This window comes from Chamaea fasciata, unplaced genomic scaffold (genome assembly GCF_029207755.1).
Source record: "Chamaea fasciata isolate MVZ Bird 193981 ecotype frontalis unplaced genomic scaffold, bChaFas1.0.hap1 SCAF_104, whole genome shotgun sequence".
Taxonomy (NCBI): Eukaryota; Metazoa; Chordata; class Aves; order Passeriformes; family Sylviidae; genus Chamaea; species Chamaea fasciata.
In genome coordinates this window covers 191,941-210,487 of record NW_027094189.1, presented here as the reverse complement: position 1 = coordinate 210,487, position 18,547 = coordinate 191,941, and the positions used below count along the sequence as shown (strand labels likewise).

The 18,547-nt window shown below is 51.3% G+C and overlaps 1 protein-coding gene across 1 annotated transcript; it reads left to right on the top strand.

The window, feature by feature from the left end:
- The first annotated feature begins 113 nt into the window (after positions 1–113).
- Positions 114–8,141, top strand: LOC136304519 (uncharacterized). Its single transcript, XM_066208038.1, has 2 exons — positions 114–222; positions 1,563–8,141. Exons 1-2 carry the CDS (start codon positions 208–210, stop codon positions 3,288–3,290), a joined length of 1,743 nt encoding a protein of 580 aa, XP_066064135.1. The 5' UTR covers positions 114–207; the 3' UTR covers positions 3,291–8,141.
- Positions 8,142–18,547: the final 10,406 nt, after the last annotated feature.

Here is an 18,547-nt window from a genome sequence, read left to right as displayed (position 1 = left end):
TCGGCCCGCGGTGGCCGCGGTGTCCTGCCGGGGGGGGAGGGGAGGGGATGGGGGAGGAGGGGGAGGGGGCTGTGTCCGGCAGTGACGTCACATCGTCCCATTGCAGCGCGACATTTCCGGCGTGTCGCCGAGTGCCACTCCGGGCCTGTTCTCCCCCCGCCCCCCCGGGAGTGTCCCCGGAGTGTCCCCGGAGTGTCCCCAGTCGTCATGGATCCCTGGGAGGTGCGAAAATGCCGGCGCGGGGTGGGGGAGGGGACAGGGGGGACACCGGGAGTGGCAGAGGGGATGGGGGGGGGTGGCAGGGGGTCCGAGCAGGGTTGTGGGGGTCCTGGAGGGGTTTTGGGGGGCCGTGGAGGGGTTTTGGCCGTTCCTGGGGGCGTTTGGGGGGTCCCAGGTGGGGTTTGGGGGGTCGTGGGGGGGGCTCGGGGGCCTTGGGGGGGGTTTTGGGGATCCCAGATGGGGTTTGGATAGATCGGGGGGGATTTGGGGGGGGTCCTGGGGTGTTTGGAGGGTTCTGGAGGGGGTTTTGGAGGATCCCAGGTGCGGTTTGGGGGATCCCAGGTAGGGTTTGGGGGGCTCCGGGAAGGGTTGGGGGGTCCTGGAGGGGTTTTGGGGGATCCCAGGTGGCGTTTGGGGGTCGCAGGTGGGGTTTGGGGGATCCCAGGTGGCGTTTGGGGGTCGCAGGTGGGGTTTGGGGGCTCCTTGGGGGTTTCGGGGGTCTTGGGGAGGGGTTTTTGGGGGTCCCAGGTGGGGTTTGGGGGATCCTGGGGGGGTTTTGGGGGATCCCAGGTGGGTTTTGGGGGTCCCAGGTGGGGTTTGGGGGGTCCTGGAGGGGTTTTGGGGGATCCCAGGTGGGGTTTGGGGGTCCCAGGTGGGGTTTGGGGGTCCCAGGTGGCGTTTGGGGGGTTCTGAAGGGGTTTTAGGGGATCCCAGGTGGCGTTTGGGGGGTCCTGGAGGGGTTTTGGGGGGTCCTAGGTGTGGTTGGGGGATGCCATATGGGGTTTGGGGGGTTACAGGGGGTTTGGGGGGGTCCTGGAGGGGTTTTCATGGCTCCTGGAGGCGTTTGGGGAGGGGGCAGGTGGGGTTTAGGGGGTCCTGGGAGGGTTTTGGGGAGTCGTGAGGGAATTTTTGGGGATCCCAGGTGGAGTTTGGTGGTCCCAGGGGGGTTTTGGATAAACCTGGGGGGATTTTGGGGGGTCTGGGGAGAGTTGGGAGGTCCTGGCGTGGTTTTGAGGGTCACAGGTGGGGTTTGAAGGGTCCTGGAGTGGTTTTGAGGGTCACAGGTGGGGTTTGAAGGGTCCTGGAGGGGTTTTGGGCGATCACAGGTGAGGTTTGGAGAGTCTTGGCCAGATTTTGTGGGGTCCCAGGTGCAGTTCGAGGGGTCCCAGGTGTGGTTTAGGGGGTGCCTGGAAGATCGGGGTCAAGGGGGACAGCAGCGGGTGACAGAGGGGACGAGAGAGTGACAAAGGGACAGCTGAGCCCTCCACGAAGGCTTCCAAGGGGTTCCCCAGGAGGCCACAAGTGCCACGAGGTCCCCGCCACCTCCCCTGTCCCCTCCCCAGATGCTGGAGGCGCAGGTGGACGTGGTGGCCACCCTGGGCGAGCTGGTGGCCGCCGTCACCACGCCACGCGGGGACGTGTGGCCGTTCGTGTCCCCGGAGTACCTGCACGCAGCCCTGAGGACGTTCACCTGCACCCTCCAGGACACCCTGAGCCTCCATGAAGTCACTTCCCTGGGTTACCTCGCTGTCACCTCCCTGGGCCACGCCCTGAGCGCACTCGGGGCCACCTCGGGGGCCACCTGGGCCGATGTGAGAGCCACGGTCAGAGCCTGGCGGGAGTCGGTGGACGCGCTGAGGGAGAGCTGGCACCGGGTGGTTGGGGAGGCCTTGGATCTCCCTGGTGCCTTGAAGGGCAAGGCCACCTACAGCTTAACTGACATGGTCATGGATCTGTGTGACAGTATTGCCAGCAGGAGGACAGCTGGGGACAACCTGGTGGACACAACCCAGCAACCCCCGGTGGCCTGCCCCACCAGGACGGGACAGTGGGCCGGGGAGGTCCGGAATCTGCTGGGCCGCTTGACGTCGGCATGTTCCAAAGCCGAGAGCCTCACCTTTGAGCTGCCCGACCGGATCTGGCGCATCGAGTTAATAGCGTGGATGAGAGAGGAGACGTCCCTCGATGTCCTCGAGGACTTGGTGGCCTCGCTGGCCAAGGCCAAGCGGCTGTCTAAGGCCAGCGCCCGCCTGGCTACAGATCACCTGCTGCGGGCGGTTGGGGACATCCACGACCTCCTCTTGCGTCCCTATGGCGGCTCCGGTGGCCCCCTTAGCTCCGGTGGCCCCGGTGCGCGCTTGGTGGCCAGGCTGTGCCAAAAAGCCATCGAGGACATCCCGAGGTTGCGCCGAGAAGCCGCCGAGGACACCCCGGGGCCGCGCCAAGAACAGCGCAGAGCGCCGTCGTGGGGCGAAACAAGTAACGGCAGCTCAACCACAGGAACACCTGAACAGCCTGAGGGTACCTGGGGAAAACCCGAGCCAGGTGCAGTTTGTGACACGGCCAGCCGTCTCCCAAAACACCCCGATTTATTACCCCCAGGGACACGGTGTGAACTGGCAACGTCCAAGTCGGTACGTTTTGTAAAAGACTGTTACCACGAATGGATTCCCGTAAGAGTTCCTGGTACTTCACCACAAAGACAAGACTTTCTAATCATAGGCAAGGGCAGTACGGAAACTGTTGGACTTTCGGTTCTTCCAGCTGTCGTCTCGGCAAATTGTAACGAAGAGCTGAAGGTTTTAGCTCTTGCTCACAAGGCCCCGGTGGTGATTGAACCAAAAACACCAATAGCTGTTGCTATTGCACTGCCAATGAATAGAAATGAGCGAGCTGGATACCGAGAATTACCTTGTGACGGCTTTAACCCGGCGCCTAATGACCGCTGGGTGAAACAAATCACCAAGGAACAGCCGGAGCTGGAGTGCAGTCTGACACACATGGAGTCTGGTGAAACAGTCCAGATCACAGGCATGCTGGACACAGGGGCGGATGTCACCGCGATTTCTCATGGACATTGGCCGAGCGATTGGAATCTGGGGCCGCCCGAGTGTCTCCTCACGGGGTTTGGAGGAGCTACGGAGTGTAAGCAAAGTAAATCCGAGATTACTGTCACGGGTCCCGAAGGAAAGACAGCAGACATCCGGCCCTACGTGGTGTGGGATAACTCAACAGTGTGGGGGAGAGACGTGATGTTCCAGTGGAGAGCAAAGATGGAATTGGATTCGTAATGGAAACCACAGCGACGCCTGCCACTCATCATTAAGTTCCCGTTATTCCGTTATCGTGGAAAACCAATCAGCCTGTTTGGATAGATCTGTGGCCTCTTGAAAGCCCTCAAAAAATGAGTGAGGGAACAGCTACAAAAAGGCCACATCAAACCCACACACAGTCCCTGGAATTCCTCAGTGTTTATCTTTCAGAAGAAGACTTCTCTGATTCCTGGAGATTGCCTCACAACGTGAGGAACAAAATGATAGAGGACATGAGGCATTTCCGACCTGGATTTCCTTCTCTCTCAGTGATTCCGAGAGACTGGCCTCTTGTTGTCATCGGCTTCAAAGTTTGGGGTTTTTTATCATTCCGGTGGATCCAGAGGATGCTCCTGGATTTTCCTTTTCCGTTCCAGCCATCGACAGAGGACAACCCTCCCGAATGAAACGGCTTTGAACACCGCGGGAATTTGCGCAGCCGCCCGCGCAGCAAAATGGCCGCTCCCTGTGTTTTGCCGCACAACAAGATGGCGGCGCCCCACGCGGAGCATGCGCACTGCCGCCGGCGCCATTTTGTAACCACCGAGACTCACGGCCTCCAAGTACAGCGCCATCTCTGGCCGCCGTGCCCGCTGCAGGGTCGGGCGGCCCCGGAACACCGGCGGCGGGAGGATGAGCGGCTCGTCGCCGTGCCGCTGTCGACAGAAACGGAGCAAGGAACATCAGGGCCGTATCTCACACTGGTCACAGACGTGACAGAGACAGTGGAAGGATGACCTGGCGCGTCTTCATCTGCTCCCAAACCTTGCCTTGGTCAACGCTAACGAGGAATGCAAACGAGTAATTGGAGCCTTGCCTGACCCGCAGCCCGCCTTGCTCCAAATGGTCAGAGTTTGTAGAGAAAAGGAGATCTGACAGGATGTTACAGAAACCACTGGTGCTCTTAAATTACGTTCTTAAAGTGTTGTTGAGGCCCCTGCTGGGCTTGGGTTACTTTTAAGTTTTATAAATCTTGAGGAGTATTAGGTCGATATTCTATTAATTTGAAGCTCATATTTCATGAAAATTTTATTAAGCTAATACAATTTAAGGTTCTTTTGGCCAAAATTTATCCATGTCGAGTTTAAGTTTCATTGAATTTAAAAACTATCCTAGGTTTTGTTAAGATGTGCTTCTCTAACTCGCAGAGTTTAGTTATTTTCTCTTTAGAGGTAAGACTGAAACAGCTGTGATGGAACACTGATGAACACCTGCTCTTTGTGGATGGAAGAAGATGCAGCTTGTTGGACCCTTGATTTCCTGAGAGGTTTTATTATTCCTTACAATCTCCGCTGTTTTAAGCTGTTTCCGTGTTTTTCTGCGTTTTATCTCAAGGTCGTAAGTACATGAAGGTTTGGAAAGGTGTTACCTCAACTTCCTAAGATGATTGGTGCTGATATATTGATTACGTGACGTGAATTTGTTAATTTTCTATTTTTATATCTGGCTTCTCACGTGCTTTAACATTTCTAATTATCCAAAAGACACGGGTCATTTCAAGGTCCTTCCTTTTTGTTGCCTACCTCCTCAAACATTTCATACCTGCTGCTGTTCAGAGCTTTGTTTTAGAAATGTGTTAAAGGGACGTCACCCCAGTTTAGAGCCGGAGCCCTGGCCAGGCCCTGACTCTACCTGGACAGATGTTTGGCCAACAAGCCCAGATGTTTTCTGCATCAAAACAGCGTTAAAGTCACTGACTTGGCAATTTGACCCTATACAATGACAGCTGGACAGATTTTTGGAGTGGACCTGAGCACCTTGCCCAGGAAAGGATGTCGGGGTCCTCACCGGAGAGAGGTTTGTCAGCCGTTTGCAGACTCTGGGGTGATGGTACGGTGTTTTAGTGATTAATATCCATCCAATTTCACGTGTGTTATCGTTAATAGTCATTAATATGCCTGTCATTTCAAATATTCTTAGTTGTTGTACCTGAATTTTCCCGATTGCTGTCGGTTCTCAACAAGTCATGCATTTTTTCATCAGAGTGCCTGCGCGCTTACGCAATGTTTTGTATTTCCAGGGATCAAGCCAAAGCAGTCGTGAATACATCTTAATAATCGTAAATCATAAATAGTTCGCCATAAATCATTAAAAAATCATCAATAGTCACAAATCGTAAATAGTCTGCCAGCTGTTGCAACCCCCTGAATCCACAGGAGCAGTCAACCCCTGAGGATTGTGGGTTACAGCAAGCAGGTTTTACCCGATACCCATCTTTTGGGAAATACAAAATATCCATCCGTCAGTGGATATATCCTCAGGTGCGGCTTTACATCGGTACACACAGCGGAAACCAAAAGGAAACCCTTCCGTTTTGTCCAGAAATCCAGAATCGGGACGAACTGGAGGTCCACTTTCTCTAATAACCTGGGACAAAGGTTGTGTTTCTGCAGGTCCAGGGCCCAGGTGTATTCCAGCGGAGAACGGGAAGCCAAATCAAGCACAGGAACACGCTGACAGCTCCAAGAGCAGAGAAGCAGCACGCAGACGTGAGCTGCACGGAGACTGTAGCTGATGGCAGACATCTTCTGTCCCACGTGCAAGAACTGTCATCCCTGGGGTTTGTGTTAGTGTAAAAGGTGTGGGAATCGTTGGCATCGTAGAGCTCTGTTGGCACAAGCGTGGTGAACATCGTGGTGTGATCTAGAATCCCAAACAAAGCACAAGGCCGTTGGATTTTTAGCTGCAGTGGGTCACGGTGAAGAAAGCAGCCCCCATCTTCCCATTCTTCGGGAGGAATGGAGGAGGGAATTTTTGAGAGAATCAAAAGAGATTCAAATTTGCAGAGTTGAAGGCAAACAAAATAATTCAGTGCCTTATATCTGGCCGGTCCCGGGTGAAATTTGTGGATGAACCAAAAAAGGGAACGTGCTGAAAGATGTGCCTGGAAATTAAAAATGAAAAAGGAAGTGCCTTAAATCAAAAAGCATTAAGTTAAATCAGGGATCGTGTTTATATCTTATTTTGTTTGCCTTCACCAATGCAACCTTACCTGTCGATCAACCAAAGACCAACACTTGGGGAGCAGTGGTGTTGTAGAATCCCTTTGTTAGAGAATAGTTTAAGGGAAATCTGGGGTTCAATCAAATGTTACGCTTTTTTGCGTGCTTGCTTTTAGTAATTTACTTGCTTTTAGTAATTTACTTGCTTTTAGTGATGCAAATTTGCCACTCAGTCAACCTAAAACAAACGTCTGGGTGACTTTAGCCAGTGCATCAGGTTCAGATACCGTATGTCTGTCCAATACAACCCAGAAAAGCCATTTCCCACCTGTCTGGTTGGTGTGCCAGTGGATGCTCGGCCAGCTCCAGAGAAAACTGACAGAGCCATTCAAGGTACAATTGCAGGATCATCCACATGGGATTTCTGGTCCCCGGTAGATGCATGGAACTGGTGGGTTCCTCACCTTCCCGCGGCATCTCGTGAACCTGAAGTACCGAAGACTTTTGGTTCTGTAAACATGATGTTTTCATGCCAAATTAAACTGTACAGGGAAAGATCAATTTTTGGTCAAGGATGTTTGTCCTTACCACTCTGTGTACAAAAATGAGATTAATTGGTGTAATCATACTTCTTTAGTTCAGTCACACGTCAGTCCACACGGACATGAGGTACAAATGCAAGTTTAGTTTTAAATAAATAGAGGGTTTTTAAGTGCCTTAGCAAATAAGAGACGAAATCAGCAAGAAAGAGACCTAAAGTCTAGTTTAAAGTTCAAGTGACATTGCCTTCTGCAAGGTTGGTTTAATTCTAATCCTAACAAAAATAATGTAGCCCTGCTGAAACATGCCCAGACAGAACAGACAGGGCTACATGTGCAGAATTTGTGTAAGAAATTGCAAATATTGTCGCACATCAATCTTAGCTTAGGCCAGGCCCAACAAGGCAATACTGGACTCGTGTTTCTACCTGATTGGTAGAAACCAATAGAATAAAATGCGCTGCTTTAAAGCTCAGGGAAGACCAATCACAAATGCCACTGTTGTTGTTTCTGCGGCTGCTACTGATAAGACAGTAGATATCTATATGTATATATAAATATATGCACACTGATAAGACTCAGGGGACACAGACTACAGGTGCTGCCGCTGCTGCTGTTGCTGCTTCTGCTTGGGACTCAGAAACTTGTGGGAATGCATTTCCACACCCAAGCAAATGATTCTGTTTAAGGAAAAAAGTTTCAGTTTACCTTTGAACTTAGAAGGAAGCCAAGCTGGAAAGTTGTGTGCCCTTCTCATGGACATCAGCCCAGTGCCAGCACAGGGGCACTGGTTGGGCTTTGGAGATGTTTCTCAGGGCCTGTGGCTGCTGCTATTGGCAGCAAGGCAAATTGTCCCTCCTTACTCATCCTATACTTGAGAATGAGCTCAGAGGTGCTCAGGCGCTTTTTAATGTGTCCTGGCCACGGGTCAGAGGCTTCTCTGACACCTGTGCTCGCCTTTTGTTTCTGTGTTGTTTGTCATTTTATCGTTTGTAAAATGTTTTATCTTTTGTTAAAACCTTTCTTTGTTAAAACCTTTACGTTACCAAACGCACTTGAAGAGCCGTCTGGCAAATGTTATGAAGCCACTCTGGGAGGTTGCAGGCCGAACCTCAGGCTTGATGCATCTTCATGGGGCTCATTACACGCTGGCCTCATGTGAGAATGTATCAGAAACTTTATGTTCTTGATGTTCTTCGTGAAACTTTGTTAGAAGGCTTCCTGCACACTGCTGTGATAAGATGCCACCGCTCCTCCTGGGGACACGGGGACTTCACTGGCTCAGTCTGTGACGACCTCGGCCTCCATGAGGCTGATTAATCGTGCAATAAAGGACTTTGCTTTCACAACTGCCCATCGCCGTTGTCTTCAGTGAGGACACCCCGAAAACTCGACACACGATGGCCCCGGTGGCCGAGCGGTGCCAAAGAGCCATCGAGGACATCCCGAGGCTGCTGCGGGCACAGCGACGTCCCGTCATCGGGGTGGTGACGCCATCGGGGACATCGCTGGTGTCACGGATCCTCTCCCCCCTCCCTGCACGGTATTTGAGACAAATTTGGGGAATTTTCCGGGAATTTCGGTTAAAACTGTCCCAAATGCTGATGGGAATTCCTGGGCTGACGTCCCTGGGGATGCTCAGGGACACAATCTATCAGTTCATGGGTGCACTGTGTAGCCTACGGAAATGGCAGCGACGTGAATCGGTATTATTTATGTTAGACCATAAATTCATAATTTAATGTAATCTGATTATATCTATAATATATTAAACTATTATTGTAATCTAATAGTAGAAATTAATAATTCGTATTACTATATTATATAATATTGTGTTTTATAATCGATATTTAATTCTAGGCCATAGCGAGATATTAAAATAGAGGCTGCGCAATGCTAACATGCTTTTATAACTGTTGTAACTAACTTTTATATTATAACTGTTGTAACTTCTGCATTATGACCGACTCAGAGAACGGTGTAGAACAATTCTGTCATTGCTCACACCTGCAGGCTGGTCTGCTGGAATTTTAAGGGAATTCTGAGGGGATCTGGGGAGGATTTTAGGTGGGAATATCGGGTGGATTTTAAGGGAATTGTGAGGGGATTTCACTGGAATTTGGAGATTTTAATGGAATTGTAAGGGGGAGTTTCGAGTGGATTTTAAGGGAACTTTGAGGGGATTTTGGTGGGATTTTAAGGGAATTTTGAGGGATTTGGGGTGGACTGTGATGTCATCGGGGCTGTGACATCACTGGGGAGACTTGTGGACACTCCATCACCACCAGCTCCTCGTGTCACCAGGACCTCGGGCAAGAGAAATTGAGGGGCCGGGGTGTCCTTGTGCCACCAAGAGCTCCTCGTGTGTCACCGGGACCGGCCCGTGCCAGGGTCCCCGGTGTCCCCGGGGTCTCTTTCTTTGTCACACGCCACCCTCGGGCACCCACCGGGGACCCCCCCGTGCAGCGGGCCCGGGCCCCCCTTTGTGCCCCCCACCCATGCCGGGGGTTCGGCCCCTTCCCTTTCACCCCCCGGGAACAGCGCCGGGACTGGGGGGGCCCGGGCGGGACTGGGGGGCACAGGGGGGTCCCCAGCACCGGGGGGTCCCTTGGGGCTCCGTCCTGTGTCCCCGTCCCCCGTTATCAGCCGGGACCCCCCGTTATCACCAGGGATCCCCCCAATTTACCGGGCTCCCCCACTCACCAGGCCCCCTCAATCCATGGGACCCCCCCGGACCCCCCCAGTCCCCCCGGTGGGGCCGGACTGGCTCCACCCCCCGGGGCTGCTGCTGCGCGGAGCCTGTCAATAAACGCCGATCGGTCTTGTGGCCACGCCCACAGAGAGGCGGGGCCACACAGAGCTGCTAATGGCAAGCGGCAGAGTGGGGAGGGGGCGGGGATTGGGAATGGGAGCGTGAGAAAAAAGGCGGGGCCGCAGGAGCAGCGGCCAATAGGGAGAGGAGAGGGTGTGGCCTGGGTGTGGCAGGAAGGAATGGGGCATAGAAAGGGGCGGGGCCTTACAGGAAACGAAAGGATTGAATGGTCTGAGTAAAAACTGGTACAGATCTGTACGGACCAGTACAGACCAGTCCAGACCAGTATGGACCAGTACACACCAGTTTGGATGAGTTGGGCTCTGGGCCAGGTACGGGCTGGCCGTGGGGCTGATGGTGCTGTGTGAGGCTGTGTGTGAGCAAAAACCAGTATGGACCAGTATGGACCAGTATGGACTAACATAGACCAGTGTGGACCAGTATAGACCATTATGTATATATACATACCAGTAGAGACTTCTACCTGCCGTCACCAGTATAGACCAGTATGGACCAGTATGACCCACTCTAGAGCAGTATGGACCAGTGTTGAACCAGTTTAGAGCAGTGGGGAACAGTTCAGACCAGTTCAGACCAGTTCAGACCAGTTCAGACCAGTTCAGACCAGTATGAGTTTGTACAGACCAGGAGGGACCTTCCCCTGCCCTGACCAGTATAGACCAATATAGACCAGCATTGACCAGTATGAACCAGTTCAGGCCAGTTCAGACCTTCCCCTGCCCCAGGATGGGGACACTGGGAGGGGCCTGGGGACACTGGGTGATGCCATGGGTGGCACTGGGGACACTGGGACTCACTGGGATGGCGGCACTGGCCCGGTGACAATGGGGGTGGGGACACCGGGGTGACACTGGGTACACTGGGCTGGTGACATCGCTGTGGTGACACTGGGGCGGCGGCGCTGGGCTGGTGACATCGGGGTGGGGACAATGGGGGTGGGGACACTGGGGTGACACTGGGGACACTGGGCTGGTGACATCGCTGTGGTGACACTGGGGCGGCGGCGCTGGGCTGGTGACATCGGGGTGGGGACAATGGGGGTGGGGACACGGTGATGGGGACTTTGCTCTGGGGACAATGGGGCGGTGCCGTCACTTCTTCCCCTTTTCTCCCGGCCGTGCCACGTCCCGGCGTGTCCGCGATTGTCACCGGGTCCTGTTCGCCCCTCGGCCTCTCCCCGGAGTGTCCCCGGAGTGTCCCCAGTGGCCATGGAGCCACGCAAGGTGCCACAATCCCCGCACGGGGGGGCGGGAGGGGTCAGGGGGGGACACGGGGGAGTGGCAGGGAAAGTGACCAAGTGGACAAGAGGGTGACAAAGGGACAGAGGGGACAGCTGAGCCCTGCAGGGAGGGGACAAAGGAGACCCCGGGAGGGCACAGGGGCCACCCCAGGAGGCCACGAGGTCGCCGCCACCTCCCCTGTCCCCTCCCCAGGATCTGGAGGCGCTGGTGGCCGTGGTGGCCACCCTGGGCGAGCTGGCGGCCGCCGTGACCGCGCCGCGCAGCGACGCGTGGCCGCTCCTGTACCAAAGGTCCCTGCGTGAAGACCTGAGGAGATTGACCCGGACCCTCTGGGACACCCTCAACCAAGGAGGTGTCACCTGCCTGAGCCAGCACGGTGTCACCCGCCCGAGGCAGGCCGTGGCCACCCTCAGGGCCACCCCGGGGGCCAGCTGGTCCATGGTGAGAGTCTCGGCCAGAGCCTGGCGGGACCGGGTGGACGAGCTCGAAGACAGCTGGTTCTGGCGGGTCGAGGAGGCCGCCGATCTCCTCGACGACTGGGAGGACGCGGCCAAGGCCACCGCAAAGGCCACCACCACCGTCCTGGCCGGGGACCTGCGGGACGAGACCGCCAGCGGAGGGACAGCTGGGGACAACCTGGTGGCCGCGGCCCCGCAGCCGCAGGTGTCCCCGGCTGAGAGAAAGGCGGCCTTGCTGGTGGCCGCACACGAAGCCCGCGTGGCGGCGGCCACCAAGGCCATGGAAGAGGCCGTGGCGGCCACCAAGCCGGTGGTGGGGGCCCCCAGGAGGGGACAAAAAAGTGGCCCGGGGGCTGCTGGGGCGCTTGGTGGTGGCGTGTGACAGAGCCTCCCTGCTCCCCTTGGAGCTGCACGAGCGGCTCGTGGACATCGAGGCCGCCCTAGAGGGGAGACGGGAGGTGTCCCAAGATGCCCTCAAGGCCTTGGTGGCCGCGGTGGGCGAGTTTGAGCGGCTGTGGGAGGCCAGCTTCTGCCTGGCCACAGATCACCTGCTGGTGACGCTTGGGGCAATCGACTTGCTCCTCTCGAGTCCCTGTGGTGGCCCTGGTGGCCTCCGTGGCCGCGCGGTGGCCGAGCAGTGCCAAAAAGCCATCAAGGCTGCTGAAGGACAGTTACGTCACTGTTGTTGCATCGTTGGGGCGGTGACACCATTGGAAACGTCGCTGGTGTCGCTTGTCCCCGTACCCCTCACCACGTGGGATTGGAGACAAATCTGGGGAATTTTCTGGAAATTTTCATGGCAGCTGTCGCAAATCCCGGTGGGAATTCCTGGGGTGACATCACTGGGGACACTCAGGGACGCACGGGGACACTTGGGGACACTCAGGGACGCGGGGGGTGAATGAGCCCCCTCAGTGCCTGCAGGAGAAGCAGCAGACCCGCGTTAGAAATGACAACAGAAATGAAAATACCAACGACAATTCAATATCGCCTTTCGCATTCATGCGTCACCTTTTGCACGTCGTTATTGATGACAAAGATTTTGATACGGTGCAATTTATAATTCCTCTCGGCGGCTTTTCGGCATAACATCATCTCTCAGTTTATGTGTGCACCGTATGGCCGACAGCAATGGCACCGTAATAAATCCATTTTATACCCCAGGCCTCAGCGAAATATTAAAGTAGAGACTGCGCAACGCTGAAATGCTTTTATATTATAACTCTTATAACTGACTTTTATGTTATAATTAACTTTTCTAGTATAACAAACTTTTACACTTTAACCAACTTTTACACCATAACCAGCTCAGGGAATGTCGTTGTCTCAGTTTGAAAGCGAGGTGCGTGCCAGGGAAAGCCGGAGCCTCCCTTGGAATGCGGAATTCAAACCCCCTCCCTCCGAATTGTTAAAATTTATAAAATTAAGGGGTTTTTAGCCAGCATTACGGGGATAGGATAACAGTTCTGGTCTGTATAACCAGGCAAACAACAACAACTCCGGCATTAATAATAAACAGAAGCAGGAACCCAGGAACAGCTTCCCTGAGCGCGGCACTTTCCCCTTTGGGGCAGTTCCGGGCACAGCCAGCAGGGGCGCTGGTGGCTCCCGGTGGGCGGGGCAGCTGCGATGATCCCCCCGCGGCTGCAGGGGGCGCTGTGGGGCGGGCTCGGGAATGGCGGCTGTGTCCGAGATGGGAAGGGATGGACGGGATGGATCAGGAACTGCGGAGCTGTGGCTGAAGGGATGGATGGGATGGATCAGGAACTGCGGAGCTGTGGGTGAAGGGATGGAAAGGATGGATCAGGAACTGCGGAGCTGTGGCTGAAGGGATGGAAAGGATGGATCAGGAACTGCGGAGCTGTGGCTGAAGGGATGGAAGGGACGGATCAGAAACTGCGGAGCTGTGGGTGAAGGGATGGAAGGGATGGATCAGGAACTGCGGAGCTGTGGGTGAAGGGATGGAAGGGATGGATCAGGAACTGCGGAGCTGTGGGTGAAGGGATGGAAGGGATGGATCAGGAACTGCGGAGCTGTGGCTGAAGGGATGGATCAGAAACTGCGGAGCTGTGGCTGAAGGGATGGAAGGGATGGATCAGAAACTGCGGAGCTGTGGGTGAAGGGATGGAAGGGATGGATCAGGAACTGCGGAGCTGTGGCCGAAGGGATGGAAGGGATGGATCAGGAACTCCGGAGCTGTGGGTGAGGGGATGGAAGGGATGGATCAGGAACTGCGGAGCTGTGGCTGAAGGGATGGAAGGGATGGATCAGGAACTGTGGAGCTGTGGCTGAAGGGATGGATCAGGAACTCCGGAGCTGTGGGTGAAGGGATGGAAGGGATGGATCAGAAACTGCGGAGCTGTGGCTGAAGGGATGGAAGGATGGATCAGGAACTGCGGAGCTGTGGCTGAAGGGATGGAAGGGATGGATCAGGAACTGCGGAGCTGTGGCTGAAGGGATGGAAGGGATGGATCAGGAACTGCGGAGCTGTGGGTGAAGGGATGGAAGGGATGGATCAGGAACTGCAGAGCTGTGGCTGAAGGGATGGATCAGGAACTGCGGAGCTGTGGGTGAGGGGATGGAAGGGATGGATCAGGAATTCCGGAGCTGTGGCTGAGGATGCGGGAGATCTCGGCGGTCTGGGAGTTCAACCCCCAACCCAAGGGGAATAATTTCTGCCGTGGTTTATCAGCACCTGTTGGACGACACTGAAAACGGGGTCAGCCTGAAGAAAAAACCAAAGCAGCTACAGGACATGGAGGGAGTGAACTGCCAGGCTGTTGTTTTGGCAAGATATGGCCGGGTCAGGCTTCTCCAAACAGGCTACGGACTACGGATGCCAGGAAAGATTAACGCAGGGCTCGTGCACGGGATGAGAGCTGAAGCACTCACCTGTCCAAAGAGTTGATAATGTTGGGGTTCTTCTTGTCCTTCAGGAGCAGGAGCTCATTCACAGCTCGTTCCCTCTTCTGCCCTCGGAGACTCATTTTCTTTATGGCCACCTGAAGGGACATTGCAGACCTTCAACTGGAGGAGTCTGTGGCAGGAGGCCACAGCAAACACGGAGCGAGTCTTTTTGGAGCGCCGCAGCCAGGCTGTGCCAAACTGCCTTGGGATGGGACACCAGAGCTCAGCAAGTGCCATTCCCACAGCCCATTGCTCTGCTGGCTGGGGGCTGCTTACAGGACACGTGGCCAGAGACATTTGGCCTTGTGAGCTCTGCAGAAATGGTCCCTCAGCTTCAAAGCTCTAACAACCTTCTCTGCACCTACACTCTTCTCAAATGGCCCTAGTTTACCACCACTCTTAGAATGATGATGATGATGTTCATTATTATTCAAACACATTTTGCAAGCAGGAGGTAATTCAGGTTCTGTGCAAACAGAGCAAAAGAGCTGGGAACCCTTTAGCAATTCTATGGCGTTTGCTCATGATTTCAAATGCAGGCGCTGATTCAGTCATCTTCCCGGATCCTCCGCCGAGGTTGACATCAGATCTTCGTTAGCCCACCCTTGATGAACGGCCCGTCTCCAGTCCAGCCTCGTCTGTTTCTGTTGCGAAATCTGTGGTTTCACAGCCCCGCAATGGGCTCTGGGATTTCGAGCCGCTTTTGAGAGTCCAAACCTTTAGCGACAATTTATGAATTTACCACGTACAATATATTTTTTTTTTTTTACGCCATGCACCTATCACAGTCCCGAAAGCCCTGGAGACGAAAGAGCGGAGAGGGAAGAAGCGGCACTTTGGACGGGCTGTGCACAGGGCGGGGACTCGCCTCCCTTTCCCTGAACTCCGGCATTTCTCGGAAACCTCGGGGATGCTGGAAAGAGGCCAAAACCTCCCGGTCACTTCCCTCCTCACCCTGCGCAGGGGACACGCTAGAGATAAACATTACGAGCTCGGCTTTTTGCAAATATTAAAATGAATGCTATACTTATATAGAAAAAATCTTAAAAGGCTTTGCTGTGTTAAGATAGTTTATTTTATTTCTGCTATTAATCATATAAAATATTATATAAATATATAGAATTATAATGTAATATATGATATATATAAAAATCATATATTATATTATAATTACATATAATTATATATTATATGGTATAATATATGATATATATTATTGATATATATATAATAAAGTATGTATAATACCAATATATAATATCTATTATTCTATAATAGATAGCATGTATTATATAGCACTAATATATAATATCTATTATTTTATAATGGGTATTATGTATTATATAACACTAATATATAATATCTATTATTTTATAATGGGTATTATGTATTATATAGCACTAATATATAATATCTATTATTTTATAATGGGTATTATGTATTATATAGCACTAATATATAATATCTATTATTTTATTATAGGTATTATGTATTATATAACACTAATATATAATATCTATTATTTTATAATAGGTATCATGTATTATATAACACTAATATATAATATCTATTATTCTATAATAGATATTATGTATTGTATAACACTAATATATAATGTCTATTATTCTATAATAGATATTATATAATTAAATATATTATATCTTATATAATTATATAGCATAATATGTAAATATAATAATATATATTATTTATTATTAATATATAAATAATATATATGAATATAATAATATATATTATTTATTCTTAATATATTATATAGAGATAAATATCTATTTTTAATATATATATATATATTTCTTGGGTTATAGCACAATATTAAAATAGAATCTATGTGACGTAAGATGCTTTTTGTGGCCAACCCAGAAGAATAAAAGATAATCAGGAAATCCCCCCCCGCTCCTGGATTATCCCGTCTGGCTGAAGAGAGCAGACACCAGAACTCCAAAGGAAGAACTTTTTTGCCCCTCTGCTACCAGAGAGTGAGATGACACGGTAGAGCCGCAAAGAGATTTTATCTGCCAGGAGTGATAAAATGGTGAATCGGTGAAATTGGGGCAGGTTTGGGTGGGGTAGGGGGGAGGTTTGAAACCAAGAGGACACCTAAACTCCAAGGAATGTTTGGACGATGCATTGGGGGGATCTTTGACCATGCAACATGCTTGTCCTTCCCAAGGAGCGTCCTGAGGTGGTGAGGCGTGCCCGTGGCTGAATGCCGACTGTGATTCTTCAACTAATTCGCCTCATTCCGTCTCCGAGTCGTCCTTTCCGTTCAACTCACAAAGCTTTGCCAAGAGAGCGAACCTCGTGTTTCACAGAACGGAACGCGCGAGGAAAAGCTCGAGGGTCCGGGTAAGGGCGGGGGAGAGTTCAATCGCTGCTCACGGGCACAACGCACCTGACTTGGGAGGGGGATAATTTGATTTTCCGATCAAACAAACCAGAGCAAGGGAACGAGAAGGGAAAGAATCCCGACGAAAACACCTTCGCCCCGCCTCTCCCTCCTTCCCGGGCGGAACTTTATCCCAGATTCCCTCCCCACCCAGAGGCACAGGGGATGTGGGGGTGTCCTGGGGTGACGTTGTGAGGTTTGCAGCCCCGGTCGTCTGTTGGGTCTCTGTTGGATATCGCCCCGTGTGCCTTTGGCGTTGGGTCTGGGAGCAGCGGGAAGGGAGAGGCGCGCCGTTTGTTTCCAGAAACTTCCCTCCGCCGGCTGGCCTTGAGAGTCGGATTCAACAACACACGGCGAGGGACGGAGAGATTTATTATTATTATTATTTTTTTTCCTTCAGCAGTTAGTTAGCTCTGTGAAAAACAAGTTCCACTCTTAGAATTTTATAAGTTTAATGGAAATAATAATAATAATAAAAAAAAAAAATAGACGAAATAGGAGACAGAATAAACCAAGCTTCTCGGCCGAGGGGGGACTTGGCACGTCGCCCACCTCACCCTTTCAGGATTTCTATCTTCAAGGAGCGCCGTGTTGAATATTCAATAGATGGTAATCAAACATTCCTGTTTGATCTAAGTATCCCCGATAATCTCATCTAGTGGATTTGTTCTGTGGGTGTCTCCACGTCGTCTGGTACCACGACTGTAAATCTTCTTTTGAGGTTTTCCTGGTTCTTTTCAGCCGGATAAGAAAACAGAAAATTAACGGGTTTTTTTTTCTTAAAAGGGTCACAAGGTGACCCCCTTCCCATAGCTTGGGGCTTGGTGGCTTAAAGCGTTACAAAAAAAATCTTCCCCCTCTGGTATGATCAAAAAAAAAAAAAAATACACATTCATTACCCTTCTAAATTCTCATTAATAAAAACACGACACGGTACAATTACAAGAGTTATGCGAAAAGCCAACTACGTAATATACACTTACAACAGCTAGTAGAGGAGGAGAAGCTTCACTTTTTTTCCCTCTTCTCCTGCTTTTTTTTTTTCTTTTTTAAATTTTTCTCTTTTTTCTTTTTTTTTCTTTTTTTTTCTTTTTTTTTTCTTCCCCTCTTTTTTTTTTTTTTTTTTCTGTTTTTCCTTGGAACTGTTAAAATCTCTCCGGACTGAGGACCCTGCCAGTCCCATCCTGCGCAGCGTGTCCCGGCGCCAGAGGGACTGACACAGACCAACCACCTCCAGGAAGGAATTCTGTTCCAAATCTGTCATCTCTCCAGAGCGGCACCAAGTTCTTCTCGTCGGGTATTGCCGAATTTATTGTGCTGGGGAGCGCTTTGCCTGTTTAATAAACAGCGTTCTTTTCCGCGTCTCTCTCGGAGGAGGTTTTATTTTTTTTTTTTTTCTTCCCTGAACCGGTTTCCTCCCAAAAAATCCGCCTTGAACTCTCACTCAGTTTTTGTGCGCCGCACAGCCCGCAGAAACGGAAACGTAATGAATCGATATCGCATCCCAGGCCCTAGCGAAACGCTGAAACAGAGACTGCGCAACGCCGAAATGCTTTTATAGTGTAACTGTCGTAATTATTTCTCTTTTATTGTGACGAGCTTTTTTATTATAACGAGCTTTAACATTATAACGAACTTTTACATTACAACAAACTTTTACACCGTAACTAACTTTTCCATTTTAACTCACTTTTCCATTTTAACTCACTTTTCCATTTTAACTAACTCTTACATTATAACGAACTTTTCCATTATAACTAACTTTTACATTATAACAAACTTTCACATTATAATGAACTTTTACATTATAACTTTTACATTACAATGAACTTTTACACCATAACTAACTTTTACATTATAACGAACTTTTACATTATAAAGAACTCTTACATTATAACTAACTTTT